The sequence below is a fragment of the Erpetoichthys calabaricus genome, chromosome 13 (assembly GCF_900747795.2).
Source record: "Erpetoichthys calabaricus chromosome 13, fErpCal1.3, whole genome shotgun sequence".
Lineage (NCBI taxonomy): Eukaryota > Metazoa > Chordata > Cladistia > Polypteriformes > Polypteridae > Erpetoichthys > Erpetoichthys calabaricus.
Genome location: NC_041406.2, coordinates 132,600,379 through 132,624,211, shown reverse-complemented (window position 1 = coordinate 132,624,211; position 23,833 = coordinate 132,600,379). Strand labels below are relative to the sequence as shown.

Genomic DNA, 23,833 nt, shown 5'->3' with positions numbered 1-23,833 from the left:
GGGAACAAAAAGTATACTCTTCTCACACTGGGTAAGTATGTTTCGTGATGTCCTTTAAACCCAGATATTGTTGGGGGGGGGGGGGTTGTGTTTTTTTTTTGATAACATAGCTTTGATGGATTTGCACCTTTCTGAAGCATCCCTTAAAGGATCATTCTCTTTGACTATTGTGCTGGAATAGGCTCTCAAATACCTAAAATGTATAGCATAATATGCTAGGAATATCACAGGTCTTATACAGAGTCTTACACAGAGCATGAATTAATTTTAAGAGTATTACAGGTGGTCTTTATAGTTCAACCCATACCAGCCCAAGAGATGTTGCAAAAAACTGTAGTATTACACTTCGATCTTTTTAAATTACAAAATATTTTGAACATCTGTAAAAGGGGCGTTTGTTTATAAGCTTGCAAGGTGCAAACATGTTTAGAAACATCCTTCTTTTCTTCACACCATCTCTCTGTCTCTCAAGCTTCTGCCTTTCTTTAACCTCCATTCTCTCTTGTTGTCTTCTTTCCCTTTTCTGATCTTGTGCTACCCTTTTTATATGTTGGGGAGCAGTTGTATGTACGATTGCCTGATTGTGGCCCTGGGCTGATAATGGTAATGAAAATGATAATGATTGAATATTACATATTTGTGAGTGGCAAAAGTATGTGAACCTTTGCTTTCAGTATCTGGTGTGATCCCCTTTGCAGCAATAACTGCAACTAAATGTTTCCGGTAACTGCTGATCAGTCCTGCACACCGGCTTGGAGGAATTTTAGCCCATTGTTCTGTACAGAACAGCTTCAACTCTGGGATGTTGGTGGGTTTCCTTACATTAACTGCTCGCTTCAGGTCCTTCCACAACATTTCAATTGGATTAAGGTCAGGACGTTGACTTGGCCATTCCAAAACATTAACTTTATTCTTCTTTAACCATTCTTTGGTAGAACGACTTGTGTGCTTAGGGTCATTGTCTTGCTGCATGACCCACCTTCTCTTGAGATTCAGTTCATGGACAGATGTCCTGACATTTTCTTTTAGAATTCTCTGATATAATTCAGAATTCATTGTTCCATTAATGAAGGCAAGCCGTCCTGGCCCAGATGCAGCAAAATAGGCACAAACCATGATACAACCACCACCATGTTTCACAGATGGGATAAGGTTCTTATGCTGAAATGCAGTGTTTTCCTTTCTCCAAACATAGAACTTTTTGGTTTAAATGAAAAGCGTTATTTTGGTCTCATCCGTCCACAAAACATTCTTCCAATAGCCTTCTGGTTTGTCCACATGATCTTTAGCAAACTGCGGACGAGCAGCAATGTTTTTTTTGGAGAGCAGTGGCTTTCTCCTTGCAGCCCTGCCATGCACACCATTGTTGTTCAGTGTTCTCCTGATGGTGGACTCATGAACATGAACATTAGCCAATGTGAGAGAGGCCTTCAGTTGCTTAGAAGTTACCCTGGGGTCCTTTGTGACCTCGGCGACTATTACAGTAATCCCTCCTCCATCGCGGGGGTTGCGTTCCAGAGCCACCCGCGAAATAAGAAAATCCACGAAGTAGAAACCATATGTTTATATGGTTATTTTTATATTGTTCACGCTCCCCCCGATCTGACACTGCTAGTTTTCAAATAAAAATGTGCTATAGGTGTACTCAGATGAGGTTGAGGGTTCTACATTGAAGAAAGAGAACAGAAGCCCTTCCCTCTAGAAACATCCACTCACACATAAGAACAACACAGCTGCACCAGGCATAAAGGCGAAAGATGGCACCGTTTGGATGCTGCAACAGATCAGGCTGGGCTTACAGAATTCACCAAGCAGTTCTTACCTCTGCACCATCCAAAAATACTTATCAACTTTCTGTCGACTGGCATTTGAGTTTTTAACTCATTGACAGCAGCATGTAAAGTGAAAGTTTTTTTTTCTTTGGTTATATTCTTGAACAAAAGTGCACGTGTTTATTTGATATTTGGACTAAAGTCTTCACACATTATACACTTCATGTCATTATTAGTATAACATGGAAAAAGTTTCTATTTTAGTTATATGTTCAGCATTTCTTGCCTTGCATTTCGTGTCATCCTTCACTTGCACAGATATTTGAAGACACAGAACACACATGAAACGCATGTATTTCAAATAATGATATATTATTTACCCGATACAACTCCAGGTTCTTCACACCATGATAAAGAGATTTGAGCTGGGAAAAATTTGCGACTGACTTCAACTCCGTCGTGGTTGAGGGGATGGGATCGCAGCCTGCTTGCTACTTGTGCTGATCCACACATTTGTAAAACAAAAGAAGCTGATGAGGAGTGGTGTGAAGGAATTTAAGGTGGCCCGGGATTACAAGTTTTTTCGTAGGCTTCAGGGATTCTAGTGTTAATTAACTTTAACACCTCAGAACAGAAATCAATCAGCAATTTCACTTCCACTCACTAGGATGACATCAACATGATAGTATGTCTCAGGCTCCAATCTCCAGTCTCAAACTTTATTTTGCTTGTGATTTCACAACCACAAAACTCTCTTAAAAGATGGTTTTGGAGTTTAGAAAGTCCTTCCCTCTGTCTGAGCATGTTCCTGCTGCCTGATGGGAATTATTGTTCTGATGTCAGCACTGAATTTTGGGTTGCCTTTGACTGCAAACCCCAATTCACCATACAGCATATATTTCAAGTTCAAATAATGGCAATGTACAAAATTTCGTGAAAATCAGTTCAGCTGTTTTTGTGTTATTGGCAAACAGATTACAGTTTTATTTATACAGATTTACAAACTGCTGTTTTCAGTGTCTGATATAAGTGTAGCTGAAAATTTCTTGCACATATAGATTATATTTTCCCCTGAACTGTGTATTTACAAAAGCTGAAATAGTTGAACACTGTATTTCAGATCAGTTATAATTTAGAAGTAAAATTCCAGTGCTCAGTTCAGTGATCTTTTGTTACCAGACATGTATGGTTTTTTACAGTATGTCCTTTCTTCTATTTTGACATTAAGATTTTTTTAATAATAATAATAAGATCTTGGATATGAGTGTCTTTAAAATATGTTATATGATAATGTTTTTTAAATATTTTTCATTCATTTTGATATAACAATTGCTGGTGTTTAAGCATTCAGTTACTAAAGATTTTCCAGGCAGGGTACATGCTGCATACTTCTATACTTACTGTAAATTAACATATTATGTGGGGGGGAAATGGACTGGAAACTCCACACAGACTGAGTAAGCCTGGAATCAAACCAAGGCCTCCACATCTGTAAGATAGTAGTGCTAAACACTGCTCTTGGTCCCTCATAATGAAAATATTTTCATATTTGTTATTAGAATTTGGTAAACATACTACCTGCTGAAGATTGTTTTCTGCCTTGAACCCAGGGAGACCAGGATAGGCTCCAGTTTCCAATGAATCTAAAATGGATAAGTGAAGCTATGAAAGAATTACTGGGTGAATACATTGGTCTAGCCCTGATGTGATTATTTGTAGAAAATATAAGATTTGTTTCTGTAAATGCATTGTGTATAATTTATTTTATTCGGAATTCTTATTTTCTAACTTTGTTTTAAGTGAAAAATTGGTCAGGCTTCTGTAGTTGTTTTCCTAAATTATATTGTTATAACAAAATAGGTTTCTTCCTCAGTAAAAATAAACTGTTTTTAATTGTAGTTATCCCGGTGGATTTAAACAAGTAACAGCTGCACAGCTTCATTTAAAGGATCCTACAGCGGTAAGCTTTCATTCTGTTCTCATGCTTCTTTCATTCTGTGATAACGTGTGTAATTATCAACAGTTATGCATTTCATTTTGTGGTGAGTTTTTTGAGCAGTGTTTTTTAGACTTGCAATTATGTGGTTTTGCTGGGAATTAATATACGGGTAAAATTTCGTTACAACGAACTGCCATGGACCTAAAAAATATTTAGTTGTAATGAAAATTTCGTTGCAATGAGATTCTGTATTTGTCACTATAGTGCTTTCTTTAACTTGCTTTCAGGCATTTGCAATCATTTCAATAGCTTCTTTCGCGTTAATTGTAATCCTCTCCTGTCTACAAGTTATGCTGATGAGAATTTTTCTCAACATTTCCTTGCGGTAATATACTTTCAGGGTGCAAATGATGCCCAAATCCAATGGCTGAAGCACTGCCGTGCAATTGGGTGGGAGGAATTCAACATGAACATTATTTAAATATGGAAACATGTATTGGGCAGCACAGTTATCAATCAGAAGCCAAATCATCCTTTTCTTCTTCTTCATATTGTGAGGATTCTGAACTCTTTTGGGATCCTTATCAACTCCCCAACCCCCCCAAAAACGGGAACATCACGCTAAAGTGCGTCCCGAAGCGCGATTGCCACGTCTGTGAAATTCTGGTTGTCCGTTGCCAGGGCAGGGCAACAGCAGGCTCACAGCGCTGCAGTGAAGCACCACAGAAGAGAATCCTTAAAGATCATGGTCGCACTATAAGTCCCTGTCTTACACCCCAAAACACAAGACGAGTCTCAGTACTTTAGCAAAACCAGCTTTATTCCTCTTGAAACATCAGCATGGTTATTTATTGTAGCGGGATCTGCCACTCTCCTATACACAGACACAATAGTCAGACAGGGTTGTGACCAGGTTAGTGGCCAAGTGATCCTGTTCCCTGCATTTACAATGTTCCTTACATCACCCATCAAGATCTTTTCTGTTTGCTTCAGTGCCGAGCCACATCAGAGCTGTGAGCCTGCTGTTGCCCCAGCAACAGATAAACAATCTTCCGCAGACACGGTCATCGCACTTCGGGACGCTCTTCGGCATGTCATTAGGTTAGGGGAGGTCTCAATAGAGTTTAGAAACCTCACATTTTCTTGAATGAGTGCCACATTAATAGGAATGTTTCTTGAACGAGCATTACTGAACCACAATAAAATGGCATTTTTGCCGTCTTCAAATACAGCAGTTCGCATACATTTGCAACCTGAGATTTTTCTTCTTTTTTTGCTCGGTCTTTCAAGAAAGTTGACAGTGTCGATGGCAAAATTTCCGAATTCACTGGTGTCATAATAATGAGACATCACACTGATAAAGGGTTGGGGCAGCCACCCGTATAATATGGTATCCTGGCTGCTAAGATGTTTCTTCAAATAAAGAACACAGTTGTGCATAATACAGAGTCCAAAACAAGACTGACACATAGGGGAAACGGTTAGACTTTTAAAGGGGAAGACAGGAAGTGAGGTCGTATGGGTCTGGCTCAGGATCATCGGCCATTGGTTCAAGCCCGGATGTGACATCACAGGGGCCGGAGGCAGTAAGGTCTTCTTCCATTGGCTCGGTCCCGGAAGTGACGTCATGAGAGCCAGGTGAGATCTCCTGGGAATGGTCTACAGGCAAGGGAAAAAAAGAATCAGTGCACTCTGCCACATCCCGGCATGCCTCAGAACTGCCTTCCCTCGAGCCCTTTAGCTGCCTCCCATGCGCACGTGTGTGACACTGGCAACATCTTTTATTCTTTTTGCCACAATCAAGAGCTGCAAAAATTTAATGTTTTTTTTTCTTCTAATATGAACTGTTATCGTTTATTTGTGTCTGCCGTTTCTATAGGAAGGTGACAGTGAGTTCAATTCCAATGGATGTTTTTCAAATGTTGACGAGCAATAAGCAAAAGGTATCACTGAAAACAAAATCAACAAAAAAAACAGTACGAGGAAAGTCCAAAGAAAGACTTTTTTTTTTTTTTTTTTTAACAATGTTTCTGTTTGGGGATCGTTGTGCACAACTGAGCTGCAACCACATAACTAACTGTTCTGTGGATGAAAATTTTGATGTAAATACTGTATATTTGTTGTAATGGAATCTTACCTGTACAGAGTTTTCTAAATATTCAGCATGATGTGTATAAGCTGTAGTGGGTGTTATTGTAATGTGTCTTGGATCAAGCTGGCAAACTATGATTATTTTTTTATGATTATAAAATAAACCCTCAACATACAAAAGCCTGCAAATGTCAGCCTAGTGGAAAACAAAAAACTTCCTCGAGAATCCAACCAAACTTGTGATAAAAAAAAAAAAAAAAAGATTTTATGTTACAAATTGATTTTGCCGTTTTTTTATTAGCCTGCCCTTGTTTTTTATTCATTAACAAGGTGGTAGCCTGTATAGTTGTAGAAGAGTTTACTTTTGAAAACTGCATAAAAATGTTTTTCCAAAGCATTAGGTGACCTGCATCTTGTGCATAGACAAAGGGATGAAAGCCCACTGAGGACAGATTCTTCGAAAATAAAGCAGAGGAAAATACAGTAATTAATAGGGCTGCAAAAGTTGAAGCACCAAGAATCTCCAAGAATTTGTACATTATTATCAACACAAATACTAGCAATCCATACCTAACCTCACAGTTTCCACCTCTTTTCTCAAAACAAATTATCACAGATCCATTTATTTTCATCATTTAGCAATTTCTCCATGTACTTTTTCCAGCTACACTAAATCCTGTCACTATCAGTCATGATGTTCCTTTCAGAATGTTTCAAGCTATTCACTTGTAGTACTTCTTGCTTCTCTTTTCCCATCTTTGCCATCCTGAATAAATTTTCTTTTCTTAATCATTGCGCAATTTACTTACAAACTCACATTTCCTAGCTTTTTGCCCCCACAATTGCTATTATAGTGTTTTCAATTGTTCCTTATAGGTTGTCCTGTCATTTTCTGTTAGTTTTCCGACACTTCTTGTATCATCTCCTCTTTTCCTCATTTGCCCATCTGTATCTCAGCATTCCAACACCTTGTGTCCATGTGCCTTGGCAGTTCCTTTGTCCAACCATAGACTTCTTCTGTTGTTTTCTACCAAATGTTCCTCATTGCATCCCTCTTTTTTCATTGACATACAAAGAATCTTAAATCTTCATTTATTTTAGCTAAGTGTTTCAGCAGGTTTATGTCTCACACACTCCTAAAAAATATACTAAAACCAAGTGATGTTGTTATACACAACTTTCTAAAGGAATCACCTTCACATTTTGTAACATGCATCGATTAACTTTCCTCACCTGCAACTTGTCTATCACCCAACTTAAATCTGATTCTGATGTAACCAACTTGCTTTCCTTCTTAAATATCGGTGTTGAAACAGTCATTTTAATCACATTAGCATCTCAAAATCAGATTGGCAGAATTGGTTGTCACTCTGTGTGCCTTATCAGTGAAGGTTATACCAACATCTTAACAGAGTCATCACTAAGATGAAACCTAGCTATGCCAGAATCAATTTTGACTGGATTATAGTCTCTTTTTCAGTTTCTTCCTAGGCATTGTACCTTGCCTGTGCAAACAATGTAGTAATCATTATGTTTTCTGGTACCTCTTTCTGTTGAAGGCATCTTCACACTTTCTTTCAAAACAGAAGCTATTTCAATTCTTGGCAAATATGACTTCAGCAATATGGTCACGTGTTGCTTCTGAAATATTTAATATTGGGCAAACAATCCCCTGCATTTTTGGTGTGTCCCCTGAATAGTACATCTCTCTGTTATAAAAAAAAATCTTGCGACGAGATGTGATCTTCTGAAGAGAGGCAGAGACACTTTCACTTCCTGCGACGCGGTCAAGTCACGTCTTACTGACATCCATTGGAAGCATGTTCCCATGAGACAGTGACCTAGGCAAGGAAAGTAATAATCAGCCCAGAACAAGTGGAATTGAAAACCTTGCAGGTCCACACGGGGTCAGAAATAAAAGACAAAGAGTAAAAGACACAGTAGAACCTCATAAAGACATTCAAAAACGTTGGCGCTATACACATGCAGAGCAGATTATGACAGCAGTGGAATTCGAAAGGCTCACAAAAAACCTTGTCGCAATACACACGCAGTGCAAGTTCAAAAATATGACAGTACTAAAATTCGAAAGTGTCAACAACAAGACAATACAGATCGCATTCGCGCAAACAAACGGAAATTATTACTAGGTGAAATAATGGAACAGCAAAAAGAGATCGACTATATAGAAATTGGTGATATGTCGGAAGTATGTAGATATTGTAAGGCTTTAAAGTTTAAGTTGGAGACTTGTAGATCGTCTACTTTGTGTTGCCATCAGGGAAAAGTACTGCTGCTTCCCAATGAAGAGGCGTTTCCGCAAGAATTAAGATTTGTTGTTTGGTGAATGTGAAATCAACAAACACTACAGGCAAAATATATGTGTCTACAATAATCGTTTCGTGTTAGCATCATTCAATGCACAAAACGTTTACACAATAATGGACCATACGCTATGAGAATCTGTGTTCCCGCAACAATTACAGCTACGACAAGTTTAATTTTGAAAAAACACAATTTGGTCAGGTGTATCTTTATGATCACAGAGAAGTGATGCAACATAGAATTGAAACAGTTAAACGATCCGATGTAATAGATATTCTACAGCCAATAATGGATACAAATCCATACATCCAAACGTATCGCACTTTACACAAGATTTAGCAGCAACACACGGACAAAGACATTTTCTTGGATGTCTGTATGAATCTGAAAGATCACAGTCGCATTTATAATAAACTCACATATGACGAATTGTCAGCGATAATACTTTTGAAAGACTGAGATATCAAAGACAGAGTAGATATCCGTGTATATCCAAAGGCAAAGCATGCTTCGTCGTTTGTCAGATACATCGCCACATGCCGACCCTTTACTCTTTCTTTTGCTTTTCCCAGATGGCAAAACAGGATGGTTGTACAATATGAAATAAACACATTCAGCAAAACGAATAACACCCACACAATATTTCGGATCAAAATTAGCGATACGTTCCCATGTGTTTAACCCACTTCTATCATCTTAACATCTATCGCAACATTTCATTATTAATGCATATGTAAAAGTCGCAACTAATCGTCGTCTCTTTATTAAATCGAATCAAGCTAAACTTAGAACGAAACATATGCAAGGTCTCATTGATCACGTTCAAAATTCAAATATCAGTAGTTCAGACAAATTCAAAATAGGTACAGCAGTAATATTACCATCATCATATCAAGGTAGTCCATGAGCATTGCAACAATTATATCATGATGCAATGGCAATATCCAGAACTATCGTTCAGCCAGATTTATTTCTTACAATGACGTACAATCCACAATGGCCAGAAATCCGCAGCTTCTTGAGAACAATGCCACCTGCTACATCAGCTCTGGATATTCCCACTTTCATAAGTAGATTGTTTTATCGGAAAGTCTTATTTTTATTGAAACGATATTCACTCACGGCCAGTTATACGTAGCATTATCAAACGTGAACATAATGCATATGTAACAATTCCCATGGAAAAAAAAAACAAAACTGTGGGTTGGCGAGCGAAGTGAGCAGGGGGCAGAGCCCCCTAGTACAATATAATAAAAACAATCTTCAATAGATTAAACATATGTTCTGCATTTTAAACTACACACATACATTAATATAAACCAATGTTAGGAAATAGATGTATATATAAATATTACTGTATAGATCTTAGTGCAAAACAGTATCACTAATGAATATATTCATAACATACATTATGTGCACATGCATTTTAACTTTAAGTGATAAATTATGTTTGTGTCTCTCTCTCTACCTCATTAAACAGATCATCAAACTTGCTGTCTATGGTATGCTTCCTCGCAACTTACTAAGAAGAACCATGATGCAGAGATTACATATATTTCCTGATGATGTGAGTATTTCCATATGTTATTTTCATTTAAAGCTTTTGTTACCAAAAAATCCTTCAGATTATTAGTGGGCTTGTGCAGCTTTTGCAATGTGTTTTCCTTTTTTGTTTTTTAATTTACAGCATTGAAAGTTATAAAAATTAAACTTTCATTTTAATTACCGGTAATATCAGTAATAGGCTATTATAACTGTAAGGATAAATTTGCTCAGTATTCCAGTTTGTTATATTTACTAAAGATACCTTATTTAAGCTTTGGCCTGTTCAACACACTCACTCTCACACTTTGCATTTCCATTGTACTTAAGCAGTTGGTGCAGTATACATCTCTGCTTTAATTGCTTGTAAAAATCACTCCATACTGGAAAATGCCTGAGGACTGGAACCTATCAGACATTATACTATGAAAATGGTGACCAGGCTGATTCAGGTAACTTAAGAAAAGTAAGCTTTACCGCTATCACAGGTGAGAAGTCAAGCAAAATGACACCTTTTATTGGCTAACTAAAATGATTACAATATGCAAGCTTTTGAGGCAACTTAGGCCCCTTCTTAAGGCAAGATGTAAATTTATTATTAATTATTAAGAAAAAAATCAAGCATTTCATTACAAAAAACAGATGCATCAGTAAACAGTCAGCATGATGGAATTCCTTAAGTAAGTTTTTCAAAGCTTTTGATAGGGTACCTCATTAGTGGCTGTTGGTTGCTTAAGCTAAACAAAGTGGTAGATCTAGGGTGCAATATATATATTTGTGCTTTTTTAAATTTTAAAGATGACAGTTTAGTGCTACATTTACCAGAGAGACCGGTACAAGGGCATTGTTGGTGATATCCGCAAGTGACACAGCGGCTCCTGCAACAGCTCAAAGTGCATGGTGAGGAATGTGGTTCTCCTCTGTGAAGTAAAAGCTCTCTTCTTGTGTTGTAAAGTGAAGCAATTTTTTTTTATAAATTAAAAAAAATAGTATGCCTTTCTTTGCACTTTAACATGGGTTTCAAGAGGCAAGAATACAGTTTCATATGGCAAACTAATATTATCCTTGATTCTGAAGAAACATCTTTGACGTAAAACATACTGAACCTACCCTTTAAGAAAATCATTACTTTGAGCACATAGTCTTATTTCTGTTTCCTTTCAGAAATAAATTCTTTATGAGGTTTCTCAAAATTGGCTATTAAAGGACTTGCTTGGTATTTTTCAAGTTGAACTTATGTTTTCACGTTAATGGTATACATTAATTTATCACAGGATTTTGTGCTTAAGTAAAGCATTTTTCATAAATTTTAAAGAGTACTGTACTAGTTCTTACAGTTTAAAACAGTGACTACAGGGCACCCATCCAAACTTGAAACAAAGCCTTAAAATTGTTCATGCATCTATTTTCAAGCCAAGAAAGGTTTCAGCCATTACTCTAAGTCCTTTAGGTTGAACATATATTTTAAAACAGTGTATCCACATCGTTTTCAGGAAAATAATCTGGCATGGCTTCCTGTAGGTTGTTTTCTGAAGAATTCTTATTTTGTGAGTGATTTTAGTGCCTAGAGTGAGATTTCTCTCAGGTCTTTGACCAATGTGTTGGAATTTTATAACAGCGGTGTTGTAACAGTTGCTAATTTGCAGGCATAAATATTTGTGTTAATTAATAATAAGCATAAACTATTAAGCAGGTATTTATGTATTTTGAGTATATGCATGTGTGTAAATTGTAGTTGTAACTGCTTTACCAAGAATTCGAAAGTAAAGAAAGATGGAAGGTAAAGAACAATTGCATGTAAGGTTGTTACAAGGTTGATGGAACTTGTTTACTATGAGTTGCGCTAATTTACAATTAAACTTTGTTTTATAAAGAGAGATGCACAATACGTTATTGAAGTTACATTTTGTAACGGTATTATTTTGGTTTGTGAAATCTGGAAAACTGCAAAGAAGAAGTGGAACTTGTGCACAAATAAATATGGCCAAGTGACTTGATCAAATTAGATGAAAGCGAGTATATTGCAAGAGCTTCCACAACAAAGCTTTTGACCCGCCTTGAGGAGGAGGTAAACAGGGGAACTCCAGATTTTGTGAAACCTGAAAAAGATGATGTTACTGTTGTCAATAAATGAAGAAAGCTTTTTAGAAATGGATAAATGAATTGAAGAGGAAACTCTGTTGACTGATCTGGAGAAGAATATCACAAGAATATCAAGACCTTGTAATTAAACTCTTAGTCATCTTCTTTCTTTTCTTTAACTCACTGCTGGCTATATTTCATTTTATTGTACGTTATTTCTATTTATTTCATTTATGTTCATTGTATGTTTTAATGTAAAGCACTTTGGCTACAGCATTACAGATGTTGTTTTAAATGTGCTCTATAAATAAATTGACATTGACATGTAAGAATACATGCGAATCAATTAGTAACAGTGCCCAACTGGGTGATGGAAGTGTTGGAAGAGAGATAGTACTAAATCAACAGTCAGCTAAACTGCCAAAGCTCATAATAGATCATTTTACCGGCAAAGTAATGGAAAGAATTCTGGAGCCAGTATGAGACCACAATTCATAACATTAATGCACTGTGCAAAATGGAAAAGTTCACCTGTATGAAATTATTATTAGTGGGCACAGCAGCAAAGGCAGTAGCAGGGCTCTCATTGAGTGACAACAATTTTGAAGTGCACTGCTGCAGATCATATTTGGGAGAAATTACATTGTAGTAATGACAAAACTACTTAATTTAAACCGTGTAAGAAAAAAAAAATTCAGATATTTCAACAGTAATGTAGCCGCATGATAATTGTGAAATTCGAATATATACTTTGGAATCCTTGGGGATTGCATTATGATAAGTATGGAAGGCTATTTTGTCCAGTAATTAAGATAATTCCAGAAGACACTGTACTAGATTACACTTGCCAGACAAATTCAGATGCTGAAGGAAGGGTATCTGTGCTTAGAAAATTCCTTCAAAAGGAAGTTGAAAGCAGGGGAAGGGCACTTCAACTGACTAGATGTACTAACTCACAGAAAAATAATCAGTCAGCCCAGAAACCATTTATAAGGCCATTATTTTCTAATAAAATGAAACCTAATAAACCTAAATATTCTGCACTACATATAGACAGCGCTAATGCGTTTGTTTTGTGACAGTCCAAAATCATGAGGCAGAATATTTCCCAAGTAATGCAATAGCGCTTGAATAAGAAAATCTTTTAAAATTAGGGAAATGCTTTATTTGCCTTGGTCCCAAACACATATCAAGGTTTTGCAAGTCTAAAGGACTTACATATACTAATTGTAAGCACAGACATTATCAAGCAGTGTGTGATCAAAATAAAGTAAAGCCATTAACTTAAAATAAAAGAAATGCTGTTTTGTCTTCAGTTATGCCTAGTACAATTAAAATTAAACCAAATAACCAGACCACTGTGTTGCTGCAGACAGCTAAGGCTTAGAAGGAGGAACCTGCAAGAAAGAGGAATGTTTGTTATTTGCTGGATGGTGGTAGTCAGAGTAGTTTCATCCATGAGACCTTGGTGAAGGAATTAAAATTACCAGTTCTGAGACTAGAGACACTCAATCTTCACACTTTCTGTTGCCCCAGTCCTATATTGGCCAAACACAATGCAGTCAAGTTAAGACATTCTAGAAAATGTATGGAATCCACAGCAAAACACATTGATTAACACATTCAGAATGAACTCAAAAGGAAAGGGCTGCAGCTTGCAGATTTTCCTAAAAGTGTCACAAATGACCCTGAGCCTTCAGTGTTAATTGGAGCTGATTTATGTGCAAGTTGTATATGTGAAGGTGGAAAGGCTGACAGGTACAACAATGGCTTTGGAATTTACATTTGGTTGGGCTGTACAAGGACCAGCATCAGTGTCTAGCATTACAGGTACTACATGCATGCACATCAGTCTAATGGGAATGCTGAAATCTCAGAACAACTCTGTGGATTCTGGGAGGTTGAATCTCTAGGTATTGTCCAAGAGAGGGCAGACTATTCTGAAGAAACTGAGGCACTTCAAAAATTTGAAGAAATTGTAAGGTATGTAAATGGTGGGTACCAAGTGGAGTTACCATGGCGACAACATGGTCTGGAAGTGTCTAGACAATTTTAGATTTGCTAAGAAAAGATTTGAAAGCATAAAACACAAACTGAAAACTGATGTAACACTTTACACCAGGTATAATGATATCTAGAACCTAATGAGACAGAGGATAAGGTGGCCACTCCAAAATATTACCTACCTCATCATTCAGTAGTCAGGTAACCACAAAACTAGGAGCTGTGTTTGATGATTGATCACGTGTTGGGGGCTGCTTGTCTCTAGATGACTCTCTGCTGACTGGGCTTTGCCCAAATTCAGATTTGATGAGTCTGCTCATTAAATTCAGATTACATGGGACCATCTTTACAGCAGACATTATAAAATCATTTTTGCAAATTCCTTTGCAAGATAATGACAGAGATTCTGTGAGTTTTCTATAGCTATACGGTCCTCATACTAATGACACAGAGAATAAGTTGTGTATCCTAAGAATGACTTGAGTAGTATTTGGAGTCTCCCCAAGCCCATTTTTGCTGGCAGCTACTCTCATAAGACAACTGAAAAGAATATGAGCTGAAACATCCTTAATATGTTAAGGTGTTGAGGGAATCATTCTATGGAGACAATTTAATTGCAAGTACGTGTGATGTGAAAGAAGCCTGCTCTGTAACTGTTCATGCAAAAGAGATTTTTTCAAAGGCTGGCATGAACTAATGTAAGAGAACAACCAACTTCTCAGACTTGAGAATGAGGTGGGAGTAAGGCACCATTATATACAATAAGAACTCTGACGTGCATGGGACACTGCTAAAGGAGTTGGGCTTAGTATGGCAACCAGAGAAGAATGATTTTGTATTTGACCTTAAGGAGTTGCTGGACATTTTTCAAGGTAAGAAGAATACAACAAGAAGTGTACTGCAGTGCTCTGCTCGCATCCCCACTCTTCAATGGTATGAAATTTGGATAAAACAAAATAGTTATTACCATAACCTGCATATATTTTGTGATGCCAATAAGAGAGCATACAGTGTAGGTGCATACCTGCAATAAGAAACTTAAGGGTGTAGAACCTGTCAAGAGCTTCGTGGCTTCAAAGTTTAGAATAGCACCACTAATGAAAATGACTGCTGTGACTTGAATTAATGGGTGCTTTAATTAGAACAAGTCTAGGAAACAGTCTGCTGAATAATAATAATAATACATTTTATTTATATAGAGCCTTTTAACTTGGGAAGGCATCATCTTAGAATGCTGACAAATTAAATGATGCACCGGATTCATAGCTCAGCCAAGAAGTATTTTTTGGGGAACAGAGTTATCAGAGCATAACAAATCCAAAGTCATGGTCATATTGTAATAAGAAAAACAATCTTGCTGACCTTCCCACAAGAGGTCTGACTGCAGAAGATCTTCAGAACTACCACTGGTTGAATAGACCTAACTTTCTAATGTTGGTCAGTCAGACAGAAAACACTGGTAAAGAGCTTCTAGATGTTCAGATTACTGTGGAACTAAAACCAGTGTTCAGTGTTGTAGTGCAATTCAGCCAGCAGTGACAAGGCAACTGAACCTGTACTTGACCGGGAAAGATACAATAAACTGAAGTCTGTATTCGGAGTAACAGCCTGGATAATGAGGAATCCTAATTAATGCCCAGTCATACACAAGGGTTCAAGGAGTGCTACAGCTGTTGCAACCGAGATATTGTGTGATTTTCTTATGTGGATTATGCATAGAATGAAGGGTTCTCTTTGGTCACATGACTTTGTAGTAGCAGTGAACCCCATTTTTTTTAACCACTGTGTTTTAAAGTGTAATGTTCATTTGAGAGCTGCAGTTTTCTTATGTATCTTTTAGGTGCAGGAGTAATAAGCACTTAATGCTTTTTGTGAGCAAAAAGTTCAAATATTGATAATAGAAATATAAAAAATAGTACATAAAGGTACAATACAGATTAAATATACATGTAGGACATTGAGTTGATGTATTATGTATGTATTGAGTCTACATTTGAATATATCCTTTTTAATCTGAATATTCAAATCCACAGTTTTGGTTAATTTGATAGCTCTGTAAAATTATTTGCAACTTACTACTGAAGATCTGCTTTATTATCATTTTAGAACATTCCAGAGGATATTATCAAGAACATAACAGAAGAACTTCCTCAACCCAGAATAGTACCTAAGAGATTAAATGAGTATACCCAAGAAGAGAAAGAGTCATTTCCTAGACTATGGACAATGTAAGTGTTTAGTAGTATTCATTATTATGTTCTCATATTATTCTAAAATTGGATATTTGATTTTACGTATATATTGAGTTTTTTATGACATTTTATTTTGTGGTTTAATTGGTTTATCTGTGAATGTGTACACTGTTTTGGAATTAAAGGAGGGGAACCAATGTATTGGGGAGGTCATATGAGTAGGTTAGTCAAATAGTATTTAAACTGGGGAATGTAGGGTCGGGGAGTTTAGGACAGGCCAGATTTAGAACTGTACATGAAGGACCAAAAAATAGTGTAAAAATAAAAATGCATAGTAGCATAAATTCCAACCCAAAGTTTTTAAGTGCAAAATTAAAATGAGTAACACACAAAAAAATAGTTTGCCTGAATGCTAGAAGTATCAAAAATAAAATGAGCGAGTGAGATGTTGTATGTAGCTGAACACAATTATGATCATATAGGAATAACAGAAACTTGACTAAATAAAAAAGATGGGTATGAGTATAACAGAGGAATACACATATTTTAGAAAGAATAAACAGAACAGAAAAGGAGATGGGGTTGCTGTTTATGTCAAACAGAATTTAACTCCTCTTTAATTTGATATTGAGCCCAATCTTAGTGAGGACATCAGGATTTTTCTGGAAAGCATTCAGTAAAGGGACCTTATATTAGTAGTGTGTTATAGACCACCCAATGCAGTATTAAAAAGGCAGGTTTACAGGGGGATATTGTTGTTATGGGGGATCTTTAACTATATGAATATTAACTGGGGTAACCTTGAAAACAGAGCACAAGAGCAGGAATTTTAAAAAGGTATTCAATGACTGTTTTTTAACATAGTGTGTTAACGCAGCAACAGAGTAGGATGCCTGTCTAGATTTAGTATTTTATAATAATCAGGATAGAATTCAGGGTATAGAGGTTATTGTACTAAGTCAACTGACCATAATATAATACAATTACAATAAAACACAGTGTTTTGGAAGAATGTGGATGTTAAGACTAAAATTGTTAAGTTTAACTTTGGTAGGGCAAATTTTGAGTAAATGTGGCAAAGTCTAAGTTGGATGGACTGGGATACGCTTTTAAGTTTGGAGACTGTCGAGGAGCAGTGAAACAGGTTTAAAAATATTTTGCATATAATTCAGTACAGGTACATACCGAAATTTGGAATTAGTAGAAAATTTAAAAAAACTCTGTTTCAGAATTGGACAATGTTAATATTCCACAGGGGTCATTCCTGCTGCTATTTTTTAATATATTTATAATGATTTAGATAGAAATATAAGTAGCAAGCTGGTTAAGTTTGCAGATGATACCAAGCCACGTGAATTATCAGATAATCTAGAATATATTTATTAAAGAGGGACTTGAACAGCATACAGGCTTAGGCAGATTTGTGTAAGGTGAAATTTATTGTAAATAAATGTAAAGTATTACACATAGGTTTGAATACACAATGGGAGGTCTTAAAATTGAAAGTACACCTTATGAGAAGGATTTAGGGGTCATGCATTCAGCATTGTCACAACTGCCAGACAGTGTTCAGAAGCCATTAAGAAGTCTTAACAGAATATTAGGTTATATAGCATGATGTGTAGAGTACAAGTCCAAGGAGGTTATACTAAAGTTTTATAAGGCACTGGTTAGACCTCATCTGAAGAAATGTTTACAGTTTTGGTCTCCAGGCTACAAAAAGGACAGAGCAGTGATGGAAAATGTTCAGAGAAGAGCGGCTAGGCTGATTCCAAGACTACGGGGGATGAGAAGATTAACAGGAGACATGATTGAAGCATTTAAAATTATGAAGGGAATTAGTACAGTGGATTGAAACTTTAAATTGAGTTCATCAAGAACACAGAGACACAGTTGGAAACTTGTTAAGGGTAAATTCATACAAACATTAGGATGTTTTTCTTTAAACAGAGATCCACAAACACGTGGAATAAATGACAAAATAGTATGGTAGACAGTAGGACTTTTGGGAGTTTAAAAACTAGACTTGATGTTATTTTGAAAGAATTAAGTGGATAGGACTGAGTTTGTTGGGCTGAATAGCCTGTTCTTGTCTAGATTTTTCAAATGTTTTAATAATTGTTCTAATTACAAATGGATGTGCAGAAATGAATTGAGTTAGTTTTACAAATGTGTCCATGGATCTACAGTCATTTATGTAAAGTGAAAACAGGAGGGGTGAAAGAACACACCCTTGGGGGAGCCTAACCTAATTGACATTGGATTTGACAGATGGGGGCCCAGTCTCATATACTGCTTCCTACCTGCCAAGAAACTCATAATCAACTGGCAGACACCATAGACTACACTTAACTGGAGTAGTTTACTCTGAAGCAACTCAGGAACAATGGTATTGAAGTCTGAGCAGAAATCCACAAACAAGACCCTCACATAGGTGTTAGGCGAGTCCAGGTGCTGAAGAATGCAGTGCAGGCATAAATTAACTGCATCTTCAACTGAGCGATTTGCCCTATATGTGAACTGAAGTGGATCAAGGAGAGAGTCAGCGATAGATTTTAGGTAGGTAAGCATGAGATGTTCGAATGCTTTCATAACCACTGAGGTCAAGGCAATTGGCCTATAGTCATTAAGTTCAAAAATTTTATCCTTCTTGGCGACTGGAGTAATTGTGGCTACTTTAAAGCAGTCTGGAACTTTACCCAGCTGCAGGAAAGTATTAAATATGTCGGTGAAGACAGGTGCTAACTGTTCTGCACAATGTCTAAGAGTACCAGGAGAGACTCCATCAGGGTGTGCTGCTTTCCTGATATTCTGTTTCCTGAAAAGTTTTTGTACCTCAACTTGCTTCACAGAAAGTATACAGTGGAGTAGAGAAGAATGACTTGGGGGGCAAGGGAAGATGAATAAGGTGAATCAGACTTTTGGTGAAGGGGGTTGATGACACTGAAATGATTGGGGGGGGGGCTGTTAATATGATAGGCAGAGGGTCAGAGTTCAAGCAGGGTCTCATGTCCTTATCAAACCGGCAATAAAACCCATTTAGCTGATTAGCCAAAATGGGGGAGAATGAGGCTTGGGAGTACTTCTGTCTGTAATTTGTAAGTATTTTCAGAGAACCCCATACTTCCTTTCTCCAGCTGATCTTTATAAGTGGATTTTACAACTTTCAGAGCTTTATTAAACTGCCACCTTGTTCCCAGACCTGTATGCCTGGTCCTTAGCAGCCCTGAGAACCCTCAGTTCCTTAGTGAACCACGGCTTGTCATTGTTTTATCTCACACTGGTCTTTTTCGAGTGACACACATCTTCACAGAAGCAGATTTAAGATGTCACAATATCAGCATATTAATTTGTGCTGCTACACCAGCCTTCCATGTCTTTCCAATCCGTGGAACTTAAACAGTCCCTCAGCCTTCCAACAGCCTCAGGAGTCCATCTGCGGCTAGTTGTCCTGGTTTACTTTGACCGTTCCAGTTTCCAGGGAACTAGCATAATCATGGCATGGACAGAGTTGCCAAGAGGAGCACGAAAGAAATGGCGAAATGCCCCTTTAATGTTGGTGTAAACCTGATCCGATGTTCTGCTCTCACGTGTGAGGCAGTTGATCAGTTGGTGGTATCTGGTCAGATCATCTTTCATGTCACTGTGGTTAAAATTCCCAATAATGAAAATAACAGAACTGGGAAATTTATTTTCCAAATAATGAATGTTATCAGCTAGCAACTGTTGTGCCAACTGAGCATTTGCATCAGGAGGAATGTAAATACCAACCAGTATAACAGAATGAAATTCCTTGGGTAGATAGACCGTCTTGCAATGAATGAGAAGAGCTTCTAGATCAGCAGATGAAAAAAAAGAAATTCGGACATATCCCTGCATTAGCTGTTGTTTATAAACATGCACATGCCACCACCTCATGATTTTCCACAAAGTCCTCTGTTATGGTCTGCTCTGAATAGCTGATATCCTGCCACAAATACAGTATATGCAAAATCTTTGTTAGTCCTAATCAGTAACGCCAACTTGTCCATTTTGTTTACAAGCGAGCAAACATTTGAAATGCAGATTGGTGGGAGTGAAGCACGAAAGCCTCTGTGTCTGTACCTTCTGGTGAAGTGTGATTGATGGGCAGCATTCCTGCAGCCAGACGGTGAAAACTTTTGTGGTTAATCAACCTCATTGCAAACAAACATAGGAAATAATTCCAATGGAACTGTATATTGAAAAGCTCTTCACGAGTAGTTCTTGACGTTGAGAAAAAACACATACTAACCATATAAAATGCATACAGAAGAAGAGTGCCTGAGAACTGTGGCAGCCCGGTTAGCGCCTACTTAAGAACACAAGAAATGAAATTTTATATTCTATATTGTAATCACACCAGAAATCAGCACGGTTTTTTAAATGTGGAGGGGTGACAGAGAAAGAACGAGACAGTGAGAGAGATCAGAATTGGAGGCTGCCAGGCTTGAGGGACAGATATTTTTAAAGGTTTCTTTAGAACATTTTACACTTGGAATTAAAAAATGAAAAGAGAACCAGACTATAAAAAGTATTACTTTATGGTCTGAAAATGCTATTCATAATGAAGGGAGAAACAAATAATGGCAAGAACCCCATGAGTCTATGGATCCATGGACTCTGGTGTGGATGCTTGCATAATGACTGGGGTATGCTTTTGTGGAAATAGGTCTTTGATCAGGATAAAGCTTAGTATCACAAATGGGAAACCAAGCAATTAGATTGGTGGTCATGTGGTGTACTTGTTTTTAAGCATTTCTAATTGGGGCAATGACATTTTATAATATATGTGTACAATACATAAAAGCCAATGACCTCAAATTGTACCATTACCTTTATTTTGTGATACGTTTTTTTTTTTTTTTACTTCTTGTAGTTTAATATGTTTTTTTTTTTTCCTTTTTTATAGGCCTGAAGACTACAGAATTAAGTAACAGTCAAAACATATATTGTGGGTTGTTTATTCTGTGAAAAGTATTTGTATCTTATACATATTTCTGCTTAATTTTCTATTTGATGTTTTTAAATAACCCAAACCCTTGTAATCTTGTCATTCATTTTAGGAGGAATAAACACTTTGCTGCCTGTAACATTTAAGTATCCACATTTTTTAACACAATGAGTTGTTTCTGGATCTTTTGGATCCTTTGTCACAAGATTTGGTTATCTTTATATTGTAATCTGAATTCAGGAACACAAATTATCAGTTACCTGGTTTTTTGTGAATATTTTATGAACATCATGGTTCTCAAATGGCATTGCCATATATACACTTTGTAATAGGTTGCATGTGAAATGTGAATATTCTGTTCATTCTAAATGTTATAAAGACAGTGTGCTTGTCTGGATTAATGTTTGTTGCAGTAAATTAGATTAGATTAAACTTTATTAATCCCATGAAGAAATCCAAATGTGCTTATTCTGTAAAACTGGAAAGTTTGGCATTCAGCAAAACCTGCATTTCCAATGAGAGAGAGAGGGAGAGATAGAAAACCATTAGAGAAAAAGACAGCATAAATATTCTTCAAAATTGTTAAGACATGACTACAGTAGTTCAAACATATGTGAACATTTTTTTTTGTTAATTTTAAAAAATACAGTGTCTGTTCTTGTGTTTTAAAATGGCATCTGTAGAGAACCAGTCAAAGTGCAACTATTTTCAAGCCATGAATATTCTCAAGAATTGAAAACTTGACAAATATCACACTAGTCCTTTAATAGCTAATTTGGAGAAACCTCATAAACAAATTGTATCAATAGAGCAAACAAGGAAAACCTTGCAAAGTTGTTAAAAAAAAAAACTTCCAAAAAGAAGGCAATTATTTCAATGGTCAGTCAATAATGAAGAAGCCATTTACCACTGGAACAGATTGTAACGGCCGACCCCTTACCCAGCCGGCAGCTACACCTCCAAGACCCGTGGCCTGGATAATTTACCAAGTATGAATCTAACTATCAAGCTGTACCTCTAACAAATTACACTTTTCCCCACAATCGATGGTGTAAATATAAACACACAAAAGCAGGTATGTAAAATTATACTGATTAAATGTATTAAATGAAACAAGACAAATGCAAAAATAGAAAGATAAACATATATAAATATCCCTCCACCACATCAACAACGAGACACCACCATATATAAATACAACAAAACCCTCCCTTGCCCTTGTAACATGTAACAAACAACACGAATAACAAAAAATGAATGAGATACGGAAATGAATGTGAACTTGAGTCCGGTCATAAGAACTGTCCTGAATACGGTTGACTGAACTAGTGATAAATGAGTCGTTTGATTTTCCCGGAACAAAATGGAACAGCCTCACCGTGAATCCTCGGTGCGTGGTGGATGATGAACTCCGACCCCGGGGTCTCTCGTGATGAGGGTATTGAAGTAAGTCCGGCGGATTGAAAAACAAACTGGATGAAAATACGCGATGTGGAATACAGCAGGTACAGATGGCTCGTGGTCGTGAAAATGAAAAGTCTCCTTCTCTCCTCTCCTCCCTTTCTCTCTTCTCTGATTACTTAAATAGTCCTGTGACGGCTGTAATTGATTAATAGTGAACAGGTGTTTTCCAGGTTTGAGGCTGTGGTCCTCTTCCCTTTACGGGGATGGCATTTACTGATACACACAGACAGCAAACGGGACAATGGAAACAAGACGCACTCAGTACTAACATTTGACAACACTAACTATGTAGCCCCGCTACATGATAAGTGATTGTTCCAGTGGTTAAAAAAAGCAAAATATTAGACCAAAAGATGTTCAACTTCAATTCATAATTAAATCGTCTTCTTTCGGCTGCCCCCATTAAGGGTTGCCACAGTGGATCATCTTCTTGCATATCTTTTTGTCCTCTACATCTTACTCTGTTACACCCATCACCTGCTTGTCCTCTCTCACCACATCCATAAACCTTCTCTTAGGCCTTCCTCTTTTCCTGTTCCCTGGCAGCTCCATCCTTAGCATCCTTTTCCCAATATACCCAGCATCTCTCCTCTGCACATGTCCAAACCAAAGCAATCTCGCCTCTCTGACTTTGTCTCCCAACCGTCCAACTTGAGCTGACACTCTAATGCACTCATTTCTAATCCTATCCATCCTCGTCACACCCAATGCAAATCTGCTACCTCCAGTTCTGTCTCCTGCTTTCTGGTCAGTGCCACCATCTCCAATCCATATAACTAGCTGGTCTCACTACCGTCCTGTAGACCTTCCCTTTCACTCTTGCTGATACCCGTCTGTCACAAATTACTCCTGACACTCTTCTCCACCCATTCCTCCCTGCCTGCACGCTCTTCTTCACCTCTCTTCCACAATCCCCATTACTCTGTACTGTTGATCCCAAGTATTTAAACTTATCCATCTTTGCCAACTCTACTCCCTGCATCCTCACCATTCCACTGACCTCCCTCTCATTTACACACATGTATTCGGTCTTGTTTGTACTGACCTGCATTCCTTTTCTCTCTAGAGCAGGGTCTTCTCAACCTGCTCCCTACTATCACTACAGATCACAATGTCATCAGCAAACATCATAGTCCACGGGGAGTCTTGTCTAATCTCATCTGTCAACCTGTCCACCACCATTGCAAATAAGAAAGGGCTCAGATCCGATCCCTGATGTAATCCCACCTCCACCTTGAATGCATCCGTCACTCCTACCGCAAACCTTACTATTGTCACAATTCCCTCGTACATATCCTGTACAATTCTTACGTACTTCTCTGCCACTCCCGATTTCTTCATACAGTACCACAGCTCCTCTTGAAGAACCCTGTCATATGCTTTCTCCAGGTCCACAAAGACGCAATACAACTCCTTCTGGCCTTCTCTATACTTCTCCATCAACACCCTC

The 23,833-nt window shown here is 37.4% G+C and overlaps 1 protein-coding gene across 1 annotated transcript in view; it reads left to right on the top strand.

The window, feature by feature from the left end:
• mrpl13 (mitochondrial ribosomal protein L13) overlaps positions 1-21,373 on the top strand; it is a 63,163-nt gene extending 41,790 nt beyond the window's left edge. The window contains exons 3-7 of the mRNA XM_028817755.2: positions 1-31; positions 3,672-3,732; positions 9,608-9,694; positions 15,862-15,983; positions 20,878-21,373. The exon at positions 1-31 is cut by the window's left edge and continues 63 nt beyond it. Of these exons, the coding sequence (XP_028673588.1) occupies positions 1-31; positions 3,672-3,732; positions 9,608-9,694; positions 15,862-15,983; positions 20,878-20,902 (326 nt within the window). The 3' untranslated portion in view covers positions 20,903-21,373. The remainder of the gene's footprint in view (positions 32-3,671; positions 3,733-9,607; positions 9,695-15,861; positions 15,984-20,877) is intronic.
• Positions 21,374-23,833: the final 2,460 nt, after the last annotated feature.